The sequence below is a fragment of the Phacochoerus africanus genome, chromosome 1 (assembly GCF_016906955.1).
Source record: "Phacochoerus africanus isolate WHEZ1 chromosome 1, ROS_Pafr_v1, whole genome shotgun sequence".
NCBI classification, from domain to species: Eukaryota; Metazoa; Chordata; class Mammalia; order Artiodactyla; family Suidae; genus Phacochoerus; species Phacochoerus africanus.
In genome coordinates, this window is record NC_062544.1 from 114,577,838 (window position 1) to 114,600,726 (window position 22,889).

Genomic DNA, 22,889 nt, shown 5'->3' on the forward strand with positions numbered 1-22,889 from the left:
TCCCAAAAAAAAGTGCCCTTGAGGCAGAGGAGGAAAAGGAAGCAGGCCAGGTCAGCCCAGGTGGCTTGCTGGAGAAGCCAGCACTGAGCTGCCACCAGTGAGTGCACGGTGGTCTGACCACAGGTCTTAGTTAGAGGAGAAAGGGAGAGACTCAGCTCTCCAGGAGGAGGTAAAGGATTAAAGCCAGTGCAAGAATGGAGCAGAGTCAGGGCAACCCTGCCAGCTCCTTCCTCCCCAACTCAGTCTGTGGAACCCTGAGCAAGCCACACCCCAGGGCATCTACCCATAGCACCTCACAGTGGGGTTGGCTGTGGGTACCCTAGGAAGAAAACTCCCTAAGACCTGGTGACAGCAATCTCAATTTCTGTGTTTAATATGAACTTGGGGGGTGGGAACAGAAACAAAGTTGAGCCTCACACTCCGATCCCCACTTTCATCTGAGCAGCACCCTCAGTGCTGGGGAGAGAGGCTCAGCCTCCTTCACCCAACCCTCTCAGTACAACACAGAACTCGACCTGCCTCCCCTGGTTTCCTAACACGTCTCATGCTACCCTGGCTCTGTCGATATCCCCAGGGAGTCCCCTGCTTTCTAGGCCATGAGCCCCAGGGGGTAGGACCATGATAGCCAGTTTCATACCCCTGGTGACCAGCCAGTGAGCTGTGGAGCAGATGGTGAACAGACAGCAAGATAAACAAAGGTGAGCTTGCTTCATTCTTCTCCCTTCCTCTGGGCACTGTGAGCCTGGTGCCCTGAGGAAGAACTGATCCCTGGAGCCATTTTCTGTCCCCCACACCCCAAATCACCAGCTGTCCCTCAGCCTAGTTCCCACATTTCCAGGTTCAACAGCAGACAAGCAACCGCACGGTTGCTCTTCTGGTTAGAACGCTCTTCTGGTTAGAAGATCCCAAACTGGCTATGTGTGAATCTAAATAGCTTACATGCCAAAGGGCTAACAAAGGTGGCTCCCCCACGAGCTGATAGCCTTAGCAGCAGTCATCCTGGCCCAGTGGCCATACATTGCACCTAAATGTGCCAGCCACCCCAGAAACAGGCCCACTGGTCCTGCAACCCAGACGTGTCTCTGACAGAAAGGACAAGGGGTCACCACGGGCTGAGGGCAAGTGGCCTCCAGGTCCTGAGGAAGTAGAAGAAAAGGCCCATGCCGCCCCCCCCAAGCCATGGCCAAAGTCCCATGTGCTCCAACTCAGATGGCAGTGGGATCCAGAGAGCCCTGGGTGAGACGCGGCACGCCTGGCTGGTGATCCAAGAGACCCAAGCACCCCAGGGCCTCCCACGGCCCTGGAGAGCCCAACCCCACCCTCCATCCTGCCTGTCTTCTGCTCCCAGGTGGGGAAGGGGACAACTGAAAAGCTCTGGTCTCCTCACCCCCTGCCCCACTTGGGTGCAGCAACTATGCCCCAGCAGGTGTCACTTGGATGACCGCTCTCTTCAGCAGGGAACAGCTCAGACTCGACTTCCTGGCAGGGGAGTGAAAGGCCCACACCCAGGCCAGCTGCAGGGCAGAACTGCGAGCAGCCCACCTCCCCACTGCCCACCCAGGAAGCCAGGCACTGGAAACATCAATGAAAGCTGCTAAGACAGGAGTCTTCTCTCCCTTGATTCTAATCCAGGAATTCATTCCCAGCTGAACACGCAGGAAGATTTCCCTCCTTCACACCAGCCTCCATGAGACACCTGTTGTTTCTGCCTCCAAAGGGCCCCAGGAGGCCCGATAGCAATTCAGGGCATAGGTCCCAAGGCTCCATTCAACCGCTGGACCAAGGGACACCTGAGGTCATTGCGGACAGATTCCATTCAGCCCTTTGAAAAGGCTGCCAACCACATCCAGAGGCCTCCCCTCCACCCAGCTAAACTGTCCTCCCTCCTCAACTGCAGCACCAGACCTGGCACTTCTGCCAGAGGTCATAGGCCTCAGGGGCCAGAAACCTGTTTCTGCATCTCATCCCACTGCCCAGGCTGCGAGGGAACCACAGAAACCCTCCCACTGGTCTCCAAGGAAGGGCTGCCTCAAGGCAGCACCTCCGCCCCACTCCATGCCACTCAGCCCAGGCGATGCCTCACCTGATGCCCGTGGAGCGTGTAGAGCAGCCGGCCCTCCATGAGGTCCAGGATCTTCAGGGTGGAGTCACTGGAGGCTGTGACCAGGTAGTTTCCCGACGGGTGGAAGGAGAGGGCGTTCACCGCTGCGCTGTGCACTGGGGGAAGGACGTCAGTCAGGCGAGGGCAGGGAGGCCCAGGGAAGCTGGAGGGTGGGCCACCATCACTCGACTTGCTGTGAGGAGCCCCACAAAGACTTCCCAGGAGAGCAGCACGAGCGAGGGACAGGAGGGCAGGCAGCCAGAGACACCCGGCAGACGGGAACGCATGTGGCAAGGATCAAGCCATTGCTCCCCCTCTCCCACCTCACCATGCAGGCAAGCTAGAGCCCAACAGAGGGCTCACATCTAACGCTCACTCTGTCTTACATGCTGCTACTCTAGGGACATCAAATGAAAAAGAAAACCTATGAAATGCCAATACCACACCCCTCAGCCGCGCTCTTGGGAGCCAGTCAGGCCAGGCTTCCCCCCCTAGCCTCCTCCACTGGCCTGCTTTGCAAGCCTGAGAGAGCACTTTGACACACAGAGCCCATTTCTCCTGCATGGCACAGCACCCACAAGTTAGGGTGCTGTGGGGATGCTGCCAGGTTAAGCCTTTGAGGCCTCTGTACAAAGGGAGCCCTGATGCCTCTCTGCTGCCCCAGGCATGCCATGCTACTCCAGGCCCCACCACTTTACCTACTCAATAGCTCAAGCCCATCCCTGATGCTTCCCCACTGCTCCAGCCCAAGCCCCACCATCCATGCTGGTATCCCTCGCTCTCCAAGATCTGGCCACCCCGCACCCTGTCCACTCCCTAGTGGTGGGACCTTCCCACCTCCTGTCCCCCTTGGGCCAGAAAGACTCTTGCCCACCTCATCCCTTGACCCTGAAGCCCTCTGCTCAGAGGCACCTCAAGGAAGCCTCCTGTGACCTCACCAGCAGGGCCACTCCCTTGTTGTGTCCTCCTGAATCAACATGAGGCTCTTTACAGTAGAGATTTTATACCTATGCACAGTTGGGTTCACAGCTGGGTCACCCATGAGACCCTAGGCTCCATCAACCAGGGGCTGTGCTGGGGCCTTGGTTCCTGGCTCAGCACCTGATGTTGTATGGGACTCAAAAGCAGTGGGTGAGTGGGTGAATTGGGTCCAGGCAGGCCAAATGGGGACAGCAACATGTGGACCAGCCGCATCACCACTTCTTAGAGTAGCTGCTGGGGAAGACCCAGGTACCTTCTCACCCACTACCACAGACCTGGTGATGGAAACCAGCTGGCCTACGATAACTGCGACCCTGCCAGGTCAAACATTCCACAGACATAAAGGCAAATTCTAAAACCAACCCCTCATCCTGGCACTGTGCGAGCCTAGGAACCATTGCTGGACCAGTAAACACAGCCCCCCACAAAACAGCCCTCGGCAGAGCTGAGGAGGTACATGGAGTCCCTCAGATACCAGCCTAGCCAATGTGCAGACGTGCCCAGGGACAGCGGATCCATGTCCCAAGCACACCTAGGGGAGACAGCAGGCCTTTATGTAACACTCTCTCAGCTTCACGAGCTCCAAGAAGCAGCCTGGAGAGGGACCGATGGGGTTTCTACAACCGGCTCCTGGAGGCAGAGCACAGAGTCCTCACAGGCTGATGCCCTCCCACACTTGAGGCCCTGTGACAGAGGGCAGCACCCTCAGTGCTTAGCAAAAAGGGGGCAAAGAGAGCAGAGGAATAAGCCATAGCCAGCCCCAGCAGGAACTCAACAGCCATAAGCAGCAGCAGAAAGAACATCAGGGGCACAGAGTGTGTGATGCTGACTCCCCCACATGTCAGGGGCACACCCATGTATGCAGACCCGCAGGAAGGTGTGGAGAGAAGCTCCAGACAGAGAGCAGGGGTTCTCTCCAGGGAGGATAGGAATCGGGGACTTCTAGTTTTTACTCTGTGTACTTCCAGAACATATTTTTTAACCATCAGAATATAGTCACTGTGATTATACAACTGAGCAAATGCTAAAAAGCGAATCCTTCCCTCCCCAAAAAAGAGTGGGTCAGGTCTGGGGAGGCGGGAGACCAGGTCCTGCAGGCACTTTAAGTTGTGCGTCTACAGGCTGCAAGCCAGCACCCTATTCCCAAGGGGCGGGCTGTGCGTAGGCTCGTGCTCACCAGGACACTGGTCCACACCAGCAGTGAAGGGGGGTGAGAAAGGGGCTCAAAACACTGAGATCCCCTGGGGAGTCCTTCCCACCCCTGTCCCCTCAGCCCCACAGCCGGGCAGCTCTGAGAGACAGGTGCCCTTTACCATTCCCCAACCTCCCCCTGGGCCTCCTTAAATGCTGCTCCTGGCACATCTGCCTGCCTGAGCCTGGAGAAGGGCATGCTATTCTTGTTTCTGCAGCCCTTGGCAGCCTGTGCTGGCATGGATGCCACCCCCACTCCACCAGAGATGAAGCTGGCAGGGAAGAGCCAACAGCAGGGTGGTTCAGAGGAGATGAGCTCGGGGAGCCCAGGGCTTACCCAGCACCAGCAGGGCGTGGCTACCATGCCAGGGCCTACCACCTGGTCTAGCCCACCCAAGGGAGGGAACTCCCTCCCTCCCAGAGGAAGGGCACCTGAAGCCCTGCTGCACTCTAAATGGAATAAGTATGGAGTTCCTGCTGTGGCACAACGGGATGAGTGGCATCTTGGGAGCACTGGGACAGTGGATTAAGAATCAGGCATTCACAGGGCCGCAGCCCACTTGGCCATGGGACACTGCCCTGGCCCTCTGCCCTCCGCTCCCCACTGGTTGGCTCTGGGCAGGGCAGTGCCTCTCTACTCCAGGGACGGGGGTGTGGCGCTTGAAGCAGGGACCCCCACAGAGTGGTCCCTCATCTCCCCCAAATGTGTTCATGTCTCCCCACGGCTAGTACAGAGGCTGTGCGCTGCGCTGCTCAGCACTCGGACAACTTGGGAATGCCTGGCCCCCTCCTGCTCCTCACCCACAGCTACCTGAGGCTGCTCTGAGAATACACACAGGAATATATGCCCCTCTCCTCTTCCCTTCAGCCTCTTTGGAACTCCAGGTGTCTCTCCTTCTGTCCCTCCCCTGCAGGCATATAGGGAGCAGCGGGAGACGACTCTCACCAAAATTATGTCGCCCCATCGGTCCCTGGAGTGGATTAGCTGCAGGGGAGCAATCCCCGATGGCACCAATAGGCCCCCAGCCCCAGCAGCGTGCAAGCTGATGGGGGTGCATTATTTCCTCTTACCCCCTGCCTGACCAAGACAATGCAGGAGGGTAAAAAGGAGAAAGCACAGGCTCTGGACAAGACACGATGAATATGGAGCCCAGATGGACCAAGAGAAGGGGATGAACAAACACCCTACCCTGTGCCCCCTCTTGAGTGAAGGGCAGCCCTGGGATCACTGACATGGAAGGGGCCACCCTGAGGCTGACTGCTTTATGGTGCTGCTTGCCAAAGCCAGGAGGAAGGCAACAGGGAACCGTGCCCCAAATAGGGCTCCCCCAACACCTATTTATTTCCTTGTTTGTGCTGATGCTAGCCAGGCCCTCACTTGTCCCTTTCAGGCACTCTGGAGGGACAAGACGCTGGGGAGGGCCGGTCTCGAGGTCCAGGGGCACAGGCAGTGCAGCTTAGCATGATACATGCTAAGGTGGGTTGGGCCTGGCCGGATGTCCCCATGTGTACAGAACTGAATAAAGTGGGTCTCTGAGGGAAAAAAAAAAAAAGAACCCAGCATTGCCACAGTTGCAGCTAAGGTCGCAACTGTGGCTCAGATCTGATCCCTGGCCCAGGAATTCCATATGCCACGGGGTGGCCAAAAAAAAGTAAAAAAATTAAAAAATAAATAAATGGAAGGAATAGCAAAGGCCTCTTGCCTGGGGTGGAAACATCTGGAACCATTTACTCCAGAAGAGGGCTCAGCCTGGCAGGACTTTTCCCCAGTCACCTTCCTGCCTCACCCACCAGATCCGCCAGCCTGCGGCAGCCTCTCAGGCTTCACACAGGGTAGGGTGTTCCAGGGAGGCCTCATTGTAAGAATCACCCCTGCGCAACTGTCCTCCACAGAAGTCTGGGTGCCCCGCAAGGAGATGAGCCCCCAACACACAGCCCTCAACAGTGATGGCACACACGAGCAATCCACTTTTCACCAAGCTCAAAGCTGTAGGCTGTCCGCCTGGCTCCAAGGCAAAGATGAGCAACGAGTGATGGCTGACGGCAGGTGGTCGTGCCAGCACGGCTATGGGCTACACCCCACTGCCACCACTAATCCAAACAAGGGACTTCCACTCAAGATCAGAGTTGTACCATGTCACAATCCCACAGGTCATCAGGATGTCAGGAAGAGGAAGACCCTGCCCCCAAGTACCATGAACAGGCCACAGCCTGTGGGCAGCAGATGGTCTAAGAGACCTGGGCACCCACAATACATGCTGCCCACACAGCTCGGCTTGCAGAACCCTCAGCAAGCCTGGCCCACTGCCCAACCGGCCCAGAGAAACTCCAGGTGCCCAAGCAGGAGGTACCTTTCTGGGGCAGACCACACCAGCACCGAGCCCTGCCACAAGCAGCTCGCCTCACTCTGCCCAGGGTGGCCTCTCATGACATGCAACTGGCATTACCAGTGACACTGTGGCTGTGGGCTTACACGGGGCTATGAGTTCATACAATGAAGGTACTCTGATACCAGCAGCAAAGGACACTCAACACTCCCCTTACCAAATGTCATATAAAGGCGGATCTGAGCTGGCCAGATCAGGTGGGACCATGCACGCCTCCCCATCAACCCTCTTGGTCTCGAAAACACCAAGAAGAATGCAGGTCTGCTCTGTTGGCTACACAGAGGCTTTAAAACCCTCCACCTAAAAAAAAAAGAAAACAAAAAACAAAAAACCAGACAAACAAAAACCCTCCACAATCATGTCTGGGGCAGGGCAAGGGTCCAGGGCTGCACTAAGGACCAGTGGTCAGAGAATCTGGGACTAACTGGAGTTTCTGGAGATAGCCAAGTCAGGCCCTCCCAGGGGCCTCAGGCAAGTTAAAGACCAGAATCAACACTGTGTGGGGAACCCACAGCTTCCCAGCTGTGTGACCTGGGCAAGCCTCAAACATCCCATCTGTGAAATGGGGAGCAACACTGATAACCATCCAAGCCTGTCCCCGGATAACGGACCCACACATGCCTGTAAACCGCAAAGCACATTAAATGATTCCGGACAGGGTTGCTGCTCAGATGTCTGAACAGTTTTAACGTGGGCTCAGAGCATATGGAGCCTAACCCACCTCCACGGGGACTGGCACTCCCAGGGACCCAGCAGCCACACCAACTCCTTCCTGAATTGGGAAATCAGAACTGCTCCCTGCAGTGATAGGCCGGAGCAAGCAACTCCTTGCCTGAGACAAATGATGCCAGCCACCTGGTGTAGCCCAAAGTGATTCCAACAACTCAACATGGGACCAGAAGTGCCCTCTATGGAGCAAGATCACAGGTAGCTGGCCACATTCTGCAGTACCATGAACCAGTTTCTCTCAGATGAACCCCAAAGCCTTACACACACCTAAAACCCAATCAAGGGAGACACTGGATATCGCTGTCCTTAAAAAGCTCCCCCTGGGTTTCCTAGTGATCAGAAAACAACTCAGGTGCCTGCTCCCCGGGGACTGGGAGCCCTTCCTGGGGAATCAGCCTCCAAAGGGATCCCCCTCTTGAGAGTGGGGGGACAGCTGCTACTCAGGTGCTCAGAGAGCCTCTCAGGTAGAAGGCTCAACCACAGAGCTCTCTACGGGAGCCGTGGACCTGAGAAGACCTGACCAGGTCCCTCCCCAGCACAGAGGGTGAGGGGTGCCCCCCAAGCAATGAGCTCAGATCCGCCAGGCTCTCCTTGAGCCCTGGAGCAGGAGTCTAAAGATGGTGGGATAAGTTGGCTGCCCTGGGAGTACCTACCACATTTCAGGCACTAGGTAGGGAGCTCCGAGGGAACATAGTAATTTATGGGGTACTCCAGCCCCCCAAAGCCTCTGGTCTCTATTAGGCTGACTTAGAAACAAGATGCTGCAGGCTCGCTGAGTGGCTCTGTCACCAGAGGAAAGGAGAGCAGCAAAAACAAACTGAAATCTCTCTGCAGAGCCTATCAGCCTCATGCACTTCAGGTCCCCTCAGGACTCAACCTCTGATGCCATCTGAGTCACCCACCACCTCCCTGGGCCTGCCAGTCACTGACCTCCCACTCCCTGCCCATAGCCAAGCCTGCTCCCTCAGGAACCGCAGGAACTTCTCTCCAGAACCCTCTACTCTCAACTGCTCTGCATCACTCCACCCTCCTGACTACCTTCTTCATGAGTCTCTACTTTCCTTCACTTCCCGGCTCTCCTCTCCACTGCTGGGAGAGGGCTCCCACCCTCACTCTGGCTGCTTTAATGGGCCTTTTTCTCCCAAGGCCTCTCAATCATGGGGATGCAGGATGTGGCCTTGACCCTTCTCGCATCCCAGATCCCCAGGCCCAGCTGGCTCCTCCACCCCAGAGCATCAGCTTCTGCCACTACTCAATCTCCAAAACCAATCCCCTGGGCCTGAGGCCTGCCCCATTCTGATGCTCAGCCTTGCCATGACATCGGGCATGGAGAGCACGCCCACCAGCCACCCAGGCACATGGATCCTATCCAAGAGGGCTCTCAGCACTGCTGTCCTCTCAGATGCCCCTCTCACCCCTTCATTCCTGTCTTAGCACCTCCAGACAGGCTGCATCTTTGGGACCCTGGGTTAGAGCACAGCATTCAAGGCCCTCCTCAATGGGTAGGTGACGCTACACCCCGCCAACACCAAACCCAAGCTCCCAATCCCTCAGAGATCACCTAAAGATTCTCAAGACTTACGTTGTACGAACCACGTCCCAAGTACTATATTATAATCCCCATGTAGATTCTCCCATAAGATCCTCTGAGACCCCAGAAGGCACGCACTACCGCCACCCCTTCACAGACAGGAAACAGCCTGCACTCCTAAGCACTGCTCTGCCTGGTCACCCTCCCTCCCCACCTCTCCCTGTCCAAGCCCTCCCTCCTGACCCCTCGCTCAGTGACCTTCCCACCCATCACTCCTCTGGTGCCTCCCCCCACTCCCCTCTGTCAGCTGTGCAAATGTACCCAGTCTTCAATCCAGGCCTGGCCCAAAGCAGGAGGAGAAGGGCCTCTAAGACTGAAGGAAAGGAGGGAGAGACGTGGTCTCCAAGTAGAGGGCAGCCCCCCTTGGGGATCTGCTCTAGAAGCCTCTGTCCCAAACAATGACAAACCCCAGAGCTTCCTGTTGAGGAAAGAACCGGTTATAGTGGCTGGCCTCTGCCACCTGGTGGTGCAATACAGTACTGCAGGCCTTAGCTCACGGCTGGTCTTGCTGGGAAACCAGACCTCCTGAATCCAAGACTGAGACTCAGCAGCATTAGCATCATTGTCCTTAACACTGTACCTGGTTCCTACTTTGTGTGAGGCACTCTCTAAATTCTTGACATGGACTAACTCATTACCTTCCTGACACTACCTATGAAAAAGGCCTTATCATTGCTGCAGGAGGCCCAGAAGAATCAAGTACTGGCCAGGAATGTTACAGTTGGCTGTGGAGCCACCCTCCACCATGTGCTTTTCAAGACCAGGAGCAACTCCCTCCTTTTCTTCTTTTTTTTTTTTTTCCAGGGCTGCACCGGCGGCATATGGAAGTTCCCAGAGTAGGGGCTGAACCAGAGCTGTAAGCCACCAGCCTATGCTATAGCCACAGCAACACAGGATCTGGGCCGCATCTGTGACCTACCCACAGCTCACAGCAATGCCAGATCCTTAACCCACTGAGCGAGGCCAGTGATCGAAACTGTGTCCTCATGGATACTAGTCGGGGTCGTTACCACTGAGCCACAACGGGAATTTCCACTCCCTCTTCTTGGAAGGTCTGTTCCCTCGATTACCCCCAGGAAAATGCTGTCCTCAAATGTCTGAGGAAGAACTATTGGTGTTTGTGCTGGCAGGGGGTGGGTATCAAGGGGAGAGCTCTGAACCTCAAGCCCCACATCTCTGTGCAGTATGTCCTTCCCATTTTCAGGTGTGAATTTTAGAAATGAGCCCATGGACTTTAAACTTAGCCCCAAGTCAGCAATCACTCCAGCTCTGACTCTCCCTGGTCTCAGCCCTGAGCCCACAGGTCTGCCCACTCATTTTGCCTCCTGCACAACCCCCAGTTCTTCCTGTAGCCCCTCTCCAGTTCCCCTCCCTGGGCCCCATCCCTACAAATGAGGTGACTCACAGTTCTGCCCAGCCACACCTGCTCTGAGGCCAGTTCCATACCCCAGTACCTTCACCATCTTCATCCTAATCCCACCCCCACCTGCCTCCTGGAGTCTGACACCAGCCCATGTCCACCGCCAACTGCCCTGCCTTCCAAAGGCCACAATTAAATAAGGGAACACAGCCCCGGGGCCCATGGCTCCATATCTATGGAGGACACTGTGGAACCAGACTGGTCCCACCAATACCAACACTGACCTCTTTTGACAGACCTTCTCCCTCCACCACAGGTCAAGGGCTGTCACCATGACCCTGGAGGACAGAGCCTCCATTATAGGGAGAGGCGAATGGCACGGGTGGCCCCTGAGAAATGCTCCTTGAGAGAAATCCTGGCCAGAGACCCACCAAGAGCTGTCATCTGACCCACAGCATACATAAGGCTCTTCCTCCTCCTAAGTGGGCACCATAAGGGCTGGTGGATGCTAGGCAGCACCATGCTCTATCTCCCAGGCAGGGTTCCAGGACAGCCACGCCATAGACTACCAACCTCCGCCCCAGACATCCCAAGAGACCCAGGACTCCTCCTCGCTGGCCAAGGCTGTCCTCAGGCCCATTTCAGCCCCGATGCCACGAGCCAGATGCCCGGCACAGTGTAGTCCCACCTCAGCCGCTCAGGGACACTCACATTGATAATGCTGCAAGAGCCGGTGAGTCCGCACGTCCCACACCTTCACCGTGTTGTCCATGCCGGCAGCAGCGACACATGTGCCACTGGGGTGGAAGTCCACATAGGTGACAAAGCTGGCAAGACAGGGCCACCATGTGCTATAGGAGGTCTGCCCTGGCTCAGAACAGACCCCAGAATAGCCAGCACGTCCCCATCCCTGCGCACCTGATCACGCTCTCCCCTCAGCCCAGAACACCTCCCACTTCCCTGTTTCTTTACCAGGCAGCCAAAGGAGAGCAAGAAGGAGAGGGTGAGAACAATGGCCAGCAAAGACCTGAGGGGGACTTACCAGGGGGCAAGCAGAGAGGAGTTCCCATCGTGGCTCAGCAGAAACAAATCTGACCGGTATCCATGAGGACGCAGGTTCAATCCCTGGCCTCACTCAGTTAATGATTCAGTGTTGTTGTGAGCTGTGGTGCAGGTCGTAGACGCAGCTCGGATCTGGCATTGCTGTGGCTGTAGCGCAGCCAAGTGGCTATAGTTCTGATTTGATCCCTAGCCTGGAAACCTCCATATGCTGTGGGTGTGGCCCTAAAAAGAAAAAAAAAAAATGCAAGCAGAGAAAATGATCTTCAGATCCAAGGTTAGCCAGCTGCTCATAGGCTTTCAGTGAGTACTGCTGGGTCCCACCAGAGCTGGAGGCCAAGCAGACCCTGCCAACAGAGGTCCAGACAACAAGGGCTAGCAGAGTCCCTGGGCCACTGGCTCACCCACCTCCAGGAGCCAGGCCAAGGGTCCTCAATATGCTCTTAAGGGACACCCAGGCTGGTATCATGGCCAGCTCTCAGGAGGAGCCCTGACCTGGGGCTCCCAACCTAACGGGGGACAGAGGCTGGGATGCACTCAGGAACCCAGACCAGGTGAGTCCCCACTTAAACACAGGCTCACCCTCTCTCCATGATGTGGCACAATATGACAGCCACCAGCTACAAGAACCTGACTGGCCTTTCATTCATAAAGACCCCACCATGGAGAACAGACTAACATCCTTTGGGGGGTCTGGGTTCAACTGCTTTCAAACAGACCTGTCACAATTCTGAGAACTAAAAAGTGAAAGGAAAAGAAAGAGCCCAAGAGTTATATGCCTTGAGGTTAAGCGCTCCTACTCTTTATATCCTGAGAATGAGGAAAATATGCAGAGACAGAAGGCAGCAGACACATGGCTGTGGGCCCCCACTGCTACCCCAGAGGACATTAGGGCCTCTTTGTGCCCAGGTCTGTGCTTTTGGTGCCTACAGGTGGAGGACAGAGTCTGGGGACTCACCCGCCATGCTCACAGTACGAGTGGACACACTCCCGGCTGGTCTTGTCCCACAGCTTGACAGTCTTGTCATCACTGGCAGACACAATGAGCCGGCCATCCGGGGAGAACCTGAACAGGCAGGGCACAAGTCACACCACCAACTGCCAGACATCATGGGTGCCACCCACTGTCCTCCACAGCCACTCTTCCTGAGCTGCCCAGCACCTGATCCCAGGAACCAGCCTGGGCCACATGCCCTGCTCTGACCCTGAGTGATCGTGGGCAAGTGCCTGCCTCTCTGCAAGATGGGTAAGAAGGGTGTCTACCTCTTGGTAAGCAGGTATGCAGCAGCGTACACATGAGGCCCCCCGCACTGCACACAGCACATGGCAACATGTGTGCTGAATGTCAGTACGATTAGCATCAAGATGGCCCTAAGCCCACCACTGGCATCAATATTCTGTTCCCAGGTCCCCAGAGTCTACAATGAACTCTAAGAATTCAGCAAAACACAGACCATCAACAAAAACATGTGGAGATTCTGGGGACCCACCATCAAAGGCCTGGTGTGGGCTCAACACTTGTTTGCTGGCCTGACTCCTCCTGTTCTCAGGAGCCCAATGGTGAGGGCCTCTGAGAGCAATCGGGGACCTCCCAGCACAGAGGAACAAGTGCTGTGGAAAACAAGTAAATTTGTGGGGTCCCCAAAAGAACACACCTCAACAGTTCCCAACTTCTGACTCCTATAGTTTCCCAGTGTCCCCAGACACTCCAACACCTTCCTCTGGAGCACAGAGAATTGACATGTAAGATCTCTGTTGAAAAGAACAGAATAAGCTAGAAATGGACACATGTAGGTCTACAATTCTTAGACCTGAAAGATCAAATCAAGATTATGGAGAAATAGGCAGTGGAGCTTTCTCCCATAAACACACCAAAAAAAGGGAAAAAAAAAACCCACATGTAGAACGACTGACATAGAATATCTACTGAATGCTGCCAGAAGACTGCAGACTTCTGAAGTCTGAGACTTCCAAAAAGGGCTAGAAACCCTGCACATAACTGGGTAAAACAAAAGAAAAAAAAGAGAGAGAGAAAGAAGAGAAAAAAAGGAATCAGGATAGGACCAGGCACTCCTGAGAAGGAGCTGTCAAAGAAGAAAGGAATCCATACCCTGAGAGGCCACCTAACTAATGGGGAGATCAGCCAGGATGGAGGGACCTCAAAGCCTCGGAGAAAAGCACAGCAGCCCAACTGAGGAGGGCAAAGCAGAGAGAGAGGCACACAGACCATCAGTACCAGCTCGCAAGATGCCACAGGCTGAGAAAAACAAAGAGTTAATCATAAGGTAGCCCCCATATGGCTACTGGCTGATTTCACTACAGAAACGCACAGGCCAGAAGAGAGTGGCAAGATACATTCAAAGTAAGAAGAGGGAAAAATTTGCAGCCTAGAATATTCTACCTATCAAGATTGTCATTTAAAATAGATGGAGAGGAATTCCTGTTGTGGCTCAGTGGGTTATGAACCTGACTAGTACCCATGAGGATGTGGGTTTAATCCCTGGCCTCACTCAGTGGGTTAAGGATCCAGCATTGCCTTAAGCTGTGGTGTAGGTCAGATGTGGCTTAGATCCTGCCTTGCTGTCATGTAGGCTGTCATGTAGGCTGGCAGCTGCAGCTCCAATTTGACCCCTAAACTGGGAACTTCCACATGCCACAAGTACAGCCCTAAAAAACAACAACAAAAAAAAGTAAAATAGAAAAAGAAATAAAGAATTTCTCAAACAAAAACTAAAAGAAATTGGCAATATTAAACCCATTCTAAAGAAAATACTGAAAGGTCTCCTCTAAATAGGAAAGAGATGGAGTCCCCACTATGGCTCAGCAGGAACAAACCCAACTAGCTTGAACCTGACTGGTATCTGTGAGGATGCAGATTTGATCCCTGGCCCATTTCAGTGGGTTAAGGATCTGGCATTGCTGTAGGCTGCAGTGTAGGTCGCAGAGGCAGCTCAGATCCCAAGTTGCTGTTGAAGTGGCAAAGGAAAGCAGCTACAGCTCCAGTTTGACCCATAGGCTGGGAATTTCCACAGGCCTCAGGTGCAGTACTAGATAAATAAATAAATAAATAAACAGGAAGGAAGTAAGAAGATATAGGATGGAAAGTAATTTTTCACAATTACAAAGTAATCACTCCAATAAGCCAGTATACAGATCAAAACAGAAAAAAAAAACTATTTGTGAAAATGATGATAAACACAAGGACAGCAAAAGGATAAAAATATGAAGATGTATAAAAGGACATTAAAATCAAAAATATGGGGAAGGAGAGCAAGAAAATCTTTTTTTTTCAGACTGTGTTTAAATCTATATGACTACCAGGCTAAAGCAAGCAAATATAGGCAGAGATTAACGTATGTAAAACAACAGGGCAACCACAAATCAAAACCAAACAACAGATTCACAAAAACTAAAAAGAAGAGGACACAAGCATGAAATAAAAGGAAGATATCTGGAGTTCCCTTCGTGGCTCAGTGGTTAACAAATCCAACTAGGAACCTGGAGTTCCTGTTGTGGCTCAGTGGTTAAGGAATCCAACTAGGAACCCTGAGGTTGCAGGTTCAGTACCTGGCCTTGCTCAATGGGTTAAGGATCCAGTGCTGCCGTGAGCTGTGGTGTAGGTCACAGATGCAGCTCGGATCCCGAGTTGCTGTGGCTCTGGCGTAGGCCGGCGGCTATAGCTCTGATTAGACCCCTAGCCTGGGAACCTCCATGTGCCACAGGAGCAGCCCTAGAAAAAGGCAAAAAGACAAAAAAAAAATCCGACTAGGAACCATGAGGTTGCGGGTTCGATCCCTGGCTTCACTCAGTGGGTTAAGGATCTGGCATTGCCATGAGCTATGATGTAGGTTGCAGACACAGCTCGGATCTGGCATTGCTGTGGCTCTGGCATAGGCCAGCAGTTACAGTTCTGATTAGACCCCTAGCCTAGGAACTTCCATCTGCCATGGGTGCAGCCCTTGAAAAGACAAAGAAAAGAAAAAGAAAAAGGAAAACATCCAACCAAAAAAAAAAGGAACAAAGGACAACCACAGAATCAACTGGAAAACAAGGTTTTAAATGGCAATAAATACATATTTGTCAATAATTACTTTAAATGTCAATGGACCGAATGCTCCAATTGAAAGACATAGAGTAGCAGACTAGATTAAAAAAACACAAGCCTACAGTATGTTCCCTACAAGAGACTCACCTCAAGGTAAAGGACACATATAAATTGAAAGTGAGGTAATAGAAAAAGTTATTTCATGCGAATGGAAAATACGGGAAAGCAGGAGTTGCAATACTCATAGTTTAAAATGAAGGCCATAAAAAAAGACAAAGAAGGACACTATTTAATAAAAGGACCAATTGATAAAAGGACTAATTCCAAGAAGAGGATATTACACTCCTCAATACATATGTTCATAATACAGGAGCACCCAAATACATACAACAAATACTGACAGACATAAAAGAAGAAATTGACAGGCATACAATTATAGTAGGAGATTTTAACACCCAACTCACATCAATACACAGATCCTTTAGCTAGAAAATCAACAAGGCAACAGAGATCCTAAATGATACAACAGAACAGTTAGATTTGACATTTTTAGGACACTACATCCAAAAAAAAACAGAATATACATTCTTTTCAAGTGCATATGGAACATTCTCTAAGACTGACCATGTATTCGTGCACAAAACTAATCTCAACAAATTTGAATACAGAAATTATTTCAAGCATCTTCTCTGAACACAGTGGCATGAAACTAGAAATGAAGCACAGGGGGGAAAAAAGAGAAAAAACTGACTACATGGAGATTAAACAATATGCTACTAAAAAACCAATGGGTCAATGAGGAAATCAAAAAGGAAATTTAAAAATACCTTGAGGAGTTTCCATCATGGCACAGCAGAAATGAACCTGACTAGTACCCATGAGGATGCAGGTTCAACCCCTGGCCTCGCTCAGTGGGTTAAGGATCCAGCGTTGCAATGAGCTGTGGTATAAGTGGCAGGTGTGGCTCAGATCCCGAGTTGCAGTGGCTGCGGCGCAGGCCTGCAGCTACAGCTCCAATTCAACCCCAAGCAACCTTGAGACAAACAACAATGAAAACACAACCATACAAAATCTATGGGATAATGCAAAAGCAGTTCTTAGAGGGAAGTTCATAGCAATACAGGCCTTCCTCCAAAAAGAAGACAAATCTTAAATCAACAATCTAACCTACCACCTAAAAGAAATACAAAAAGAATGAACAAAACCTAATGTCAGCAGGAGGGAAATCATAAAGATCAGAGAGGAAATCAATAAAGATTTTTTAAAAATAGAAAAAAAATCAATAAAATGAGAGCTGGTTCTTTGAAAGGGTAAACAAAATTGATAAACCTCTGGCCAGACTCACCAAGAAGAAAGAACCCAAATGAAATGAAAAAGGCTCATTAACCACTGAGCCACAACAGGAATGCCCTATTTTTCACAGAACTAGAACAAATAATCCAAAAATTTATATGGAACCATATAAGACCCAGAATGGCCAAAGCAATCCTGAGGAAGAAAAAAATAAAAAAAGAGGCATAACTCTCCCAGACTTCAGACAATATTGCAAAGCTACAGTAATCAAGACAGTATGGTACTGGAACAAAAACAGACAGAGGGACCAAAAGAACAGATTAGAGAGCCCAGAAATAAACCCAGACACCTATGGTCAATTGATCTTCAACAAAGGAGCCTGGAATATAAAATAGGGAGTTCCCATTGTGGCTCAGCAGTAACGACCCCGACTAGTATCCATGAGAATGCAGGTTCGATCCCTGGCCTCACTCAGTGGGTAGGTATCTGGCACTGCTGTGAGCTGTGGTGTAGATCACAGATGAGGCTCGGATCCTGAGGGCCTGCGGTGTAGGCTGGCAGCTGCAGTTCTGATTCAACCCCTAGCCTGGGAACTTCCACATGCCACATGTGCAGCCCTAAAAAGCAAAAATAAAAATAAAAAATAAAATGGGAACAGGAGAGTCTCTTTCCAGCAATGGGAAAACTGGACAGATGCATGTAAGCCAATGAAACTAGAACACAGCCTCACACCATACACAAAAATCAACTCTAAAAGGCTTAAAGATTTAAATAAAATATGCCATAAAACTCCTAGAAGAGAACATAGTGCAAAACATTCTCTGGCATAAACCATACAAATGTTTTCTTAGTTCAGTCTCCTAAGGCAACACAAATAAAAACACAGGAATTCCCGTTGTGGCTCAGCAGATTAAGAAACTGACTAGTATTCATGAGGATGCAGGTTTGCTCCCTGGCCTCCCTCAGTAGGTTAAGGATCTGGCATTTCTGTTTCAGATGCAGCTCAGATCCCACATTGCTGTGGCTCTGGCGTAGGCTGGCAGCTGTAGCTCCTATTTGACCCCTAGCCCAGGAACTTCCGTAGTTGGTTGGCCACAGGTGTGACCATAAAAAGAAAAAAAATAACAATAATAAAAACACAAATAGGAGCTCCTACTGTGGGACAATGGGATGGGCAGTGTCTTGGGAGTGCTGGGACATGGGTTCAATCCCCAGTCCAGCATGGTAGGTTGAGGATACAGTGCAGCTTAGGTCAAGACAGCAGCTCGGACCTGATCCCTGTCCTGGGAGCTCCGTTTACTGCAGGGTAACCAAAAATGAAAACACACACACATACACACAAAAACAAATGAGACAAAATCAAACTTACAAGCCTTTGCACAGCAAAGGAAACCATAAAAAAAAGACAAGACATGGAGTTCCCGTTGGCGCTAATGGTTAACGAATCCAATAGGAACCATGAGGTTGCAGGTTAGATTCCTGGCCTCGCTCAGTGGGGTTAAGGATCCGACATTGCCATGAGCTGTGGTGTAGGTCACAGATGCAGCTCAGATCCTGCATTGCTGTGGCTGTGGCGTAGGCCATCAGCTATATCTCCAATTAGACCCCTAGTCTGGGAACCTTCATATGCCGTGGATGTGGCCCTAGAAAAGACAACCTACAAAATGGGAGGAAATAGCTGCACGTGATGCAAAAAACAAGGGCTTAATCTACAAAATGTACAAACATCTCATACAACTCAACACCAGAAAAAAAACCCCAAACAATCCAACTGAAAAATGGACATATGGATGGCCAGTAAGCACATGAAAAAATGCTCAACATTACTAATTATTAGAGAAATGCAAATCAAAACTGCAATGAGGTACCACTTCACACAGGTCAGAATGGCCATTAGTAATAAGTCAACAAATAACAAATGCTGGAAAGGGTGTGGAGAAAAGGAAACCCTTCTACACTGAGGTGGGAATGTAAATTGGTACAACCACTATGGAAAACAGTATGGAGGTACCTCAGAAAACTAAATATAAAAATACCATATGGGAGTTCCCGTTGTGGCACAGTGGTTAACAAATCCAACTAGGAACCATGAGGTTGCGGGTTCAATCCCTGGCCTTGCTCAGTGGGTTAAGGATCCGGCGTTACCGTGAGCTGTGGTGTGGGTTTCAGACACAGCTTGGATCCTGCATTGCTGTGGCTGAGGCGTAGGCCAGCAGCTACAGCTCTGATTAGACCCCTAGTCTGGGAACCTTCATATGCGGCAGGAGCGGCTCAAGAAAAGGCAAAAAGACAAAACAAACAAACAAACTACCATATGATCCAGCAATTCCACTCCTGGACATATATCCAGACAAAACCACAATTCAAAAAGATACACGCACCCATATACTCAGAGCAGCACTATTCACAAAAGCTAAGACATGGAAACAACCTAAACGTCCACTGAAAGATGAATGGATTAAGATTTAGTACATATATACAACGGAATATTACTCCGCCACAAAAAAATAATGAAATAATGCCATTGGTAACGACATGGATGCAACTATAGATTCTCATACTAAGTGAAATAAGTCAGAAATAAAAAGACAAATACCGTATGATATCACTTATGTGTGGGGTCTAAAACACGGGACAAGTGAACCTATCTACAGAACAGAAACAGACATAGAAAACAGACTTGTGGTTGCCAAGGGAGAGTTGGGGGAGGACTGGGATGGATGGGGAATTTGGAGTTAGTAGATGCAAACTATTACATTTAGATTGGATAAGCAGTGAGGTCCTACTGTACAGCAGAGGTAACTGTGTCTAATCTCTTGGGATAAGAACATGATGGGGGATGATATAAGAAAAAGCAGGTAGATGTATGTATGACTGGGTCACTTTGCTGCCCAGCAGAAATCAGGACAACACTGAAAATCAACCATACCTTAATAAAAATTAATTTTTTTAGAAAAAGAAAGGTGCTGTGAAAGGTGCTAGCCCCCAGCCCCAGCCCCCACACCAAAAGGAGAGCTGGCTTCCAGACCAACCCCCAGCAGAAGCCTGGGCCCCCATCTGGCAGCTCTAAAACAAATCAACTCTAAGGAGCAGAGCATCCTAGAGGAGAGTAGGCAAGCCTTAATGCCAGGGTCTCAGCTTTAAACCCCAACTCTGACTGTTACTTACCATATGCCCCAGGGCAAGAGACTACACTGTCTTGAGCCTCAGTTTCCTCATCTGCAAAATGATAACGACGTCACCTACTTACAGGACTGCCATGAGGAGCTAGAATACGTCTAGTGGTGGTACTGACAAGTGGTGGTTGTTCCTGCTAGTAAGTGGCCCTGATGACCCACCTTGGGCTATGTCAGCACAGATGTTGGGGATCAGCTGGGGCTGGCAATGAACTTACAAAGACTGGCTAAGTAAATGCCCAAGGTCATGATGCTGGCACCTGGCAACTCCTCTGTGCCCCCCCATGGTCCCTCCAAAGTTCTTCAGGTAGGACGACACTCACTTGGCACAGCGGACCCAGTTGATGTGCTGGCTCAGGGAGAATAGGAATTTTTGGCGATGGGTTGACCACACCTTGATTGTCTTGTCGTCAGAGGCCGTCACAAAGGACTGGCCATCACTGCAGAAATGGACGCTCCTCACCGTGGCCGTGTGTGCACGAAACACAGTTGATTCGCCTTTGCTGCATGGGTGGGTATCCAGAGTCAGGGAACTCATAAACCCATAACAGCAACATGTGGGCACACTGGAGCTCTCCCCACCCCTCAGGACCCCTGCCAAAGTCAATCCAGTCCACCAAAAGCAAGGCCAAAGTCTCCCCCACAGGAGCAGAACCCCTGCCCACCTCACTCATACAAGCAGCCTCAGTGGGATCCCCTCCAAAAGGCTGAGGTCAGCCCAGAATCTCCTCCCTGTTACCCTGAGGGGAGGGCCCCAACTGGAAGATCCAGCCTCTGATGGCACCTCATCAGAATGTCCCACTGTGACCAGTCCAGCACCAGGGACCAGATTCAGACAAGACCCTCAAAGTCTTTAACTCACATATTGGGTACCCAGATGCGAACAGTCTTGTCGCGAGAGCCCGAGGCAAGCAGGTGTCCCGAAGGGGAGAAGTTCACACAGGTGACCGCATCCTTGTGGCCGGTGAAGCGGTAGGCACGTGACTGGGGCTTCATGTGCCACACCATGAGGCAGGAGTCCATGGAGCCGCTGGCTGAGGAGAGAGGGGTCACCATGACACTGGGGCAGGGTGGGCAGCATGGAAACTCAGCTTGACAGGCAGCCCAGAACTCCCTTCCCCACAGGGACAGCCACACTTCCAAAGACTGGTGAGCAGGACTTTGGAGATGCTATGGCCTGCCAGCTCTCCAAGCAGCAGGCCCACACAGGAACCTGCTCAAGAGATGCCCTTTACCTGCCAGCCTTAGGCTGTAACCAAGACTCCCAGGTCTCCCCACAGGCTCTAGAGAGCAAGTCCTCCTAAAACTGGGGAGCCAACTCAACCCAACCATCTTTTTACCATTAAGAGGACCCATCAGAAGCCTAGAGGAGGTCCCCAAAACAGATAAAAAATTCCTTCAGTTTCCTCTTCATCTGCAGCATATCATGAGATCAGCAGCCTCTGGCAGGGGACCTTGACTTCAGGCTAAAGGGGGAGGCCTGTCCACAGAAACAAGGAAGCTGCAGCCATAAGAGCCGTGTAGAAACCCACAAGCAGCCAAGGAGGGAGGCACACAGCGGCAGCATAAGGGCAGTGCGGGAGGGCAGTCCCCAGCTCTGCTCCACATGCTTCTCACTGGTGGGCTTCTTCAACAAGAAGGTGTGCCCATGGTACTGTGGACAGCAGAATCAATAAATACCCAAGGAAAAAGAGCCACTGTGTAGGGCTCATTCTGCAGGATAGACTTGACAGCCCAGAGGCAGGTCCTGCCTTCAAAGGCAGGGTAACCTCAGCAAGGCCCCCAACCTCTCTGAGCCTCACACTCGACATGCAGAACGGAGCTAATAAGGCCCTGCAACCAGACAGCTGACCAGCTGAAGCAAGATGTGGGTCAATATAAAGCACCTGGTCCTCACTGTGCCCTGTCCCCCCATGGACAGCTGACCAGCTGAAGCAAGATGTGGGTCAATATAAAGCACCTGGTCCTCACTGTGCCCTGTCCCCCCATGGCACACCTCCCAGGTAGAAACTCTACCTTAGCTTATAACCTAGTGTCTAGACCAAGATGCCTCCTCTTACCCAGCTGCTTCATGTTGAAACTGAAGTCCACACAGGTAACTGCATCTCGGTGACCCTTAAAATGCCTCTCCAGCGAGGGGTCCTCCTGGGGGAGAGCCATGGTCAAATGTGTAAAGGCTCAATAAGGAAAGGGCTTCCCCAAGGCCAAGACTCTTCCTATAACAGCCAGGAGGGTTTAAAAATGCTCAAGCCATGATGTTGTATATAGAAAATGCTAAGGAATCACTAAAAAATTACTACAAGTTCAGTAAGCTTACAAGATACAAAATCAACACACAAAAATCAAGTATACCAGCAATGAGCAATGCGAAAAACAAAAGTGACAGCAATTTCATTTATGATACATAAAAAAGCAAAATACTTAGGAATAACTTAACAAAAGTGCATGACACACAGTGAGAAATAAAAAAACATCATTGAAAGAAGCTTAAAAAGATTCAGATAAATGGAAAGGCATCCCTTGTTCATAGTTTGGAAAACAATATTGTTAAGATGTAATATTCCCCAAAGTGATCTACAGAGTCAAAGAAAATCCCTATTGCCTTTTTTTTTTTTTGCAGAAATTGACAAGCTAATGCTAAAATTCATATGAAATGTAAGACAGCCAGAACAGTCAAAACAATCTTTAAGGGAAAAAAAAAGGAAAAACAGAAAACAACTTGGTGTTCCTTAAAAAGTTAAACAGAGTTATCAAATGACCCAGCAATTCTAGGTAAATACTCTTAAGAAGTGAAAGCATTTTCATGCAAAAACTTGTACATGAAAAAAAAAACAACCGTGTATACAAATGTTCACAGCAGTGTTATTCATAACAGCCCCAAAGTGGACAGACTTCAATGTCCATCAACAGATATATGGATAAACAAAATGCGGCACAGCCATACAGCAAAATAGTTGTCAGTCATAAAAAGGAATT

At 50.9% G+C, this 22,889-nt stretch overlaps 1 protein-coding gene across 4 annotated transcripts in view; it reads right to left on the reverse strand.

Moving 5' to 3' along the window:
• The window catches only part of POC1A (POC1 centriolar protein A), an 88,278-nt gene that overhangs the window by 53,887 nt on the left and 11,502 nt on the right, over positions 1-22,889 (reverse strand). For 2 of the 4 annotated variants that reach the window (XM_047776021.1, XM_047776030.1), the window contains 6 exons: positions 21,974-22,058; positions 20,776-20,947; positions 20,237-20,416; positions 12,358-12,465; positions 11,052-11,167; positions 2,084-2,217 (listed from right to left, as the gene is read on the reverse strand). In XM_047776021.1, coding sequence (XP_047631977.1) covers positions 2,084-2,217; positions 11,052-11,167; positions 12,358-12,465; positions 20,237-20,416; positions 20,776-20,947; positions 21,974-22,058 — 795 coding nt within the window. The remainder of the gene's footprint in view (positions 1-2,083; positions 2,218-11,051; positions 11,168-12,357; positions 12,466-20,236; positions 20,417-20,775; positions 20,948-21,973; positions 22,059-22,889) is intronic. The other 2 variants (XM_047776036.1, XM_047776046.1) reach the window with 2 other exon arrangements.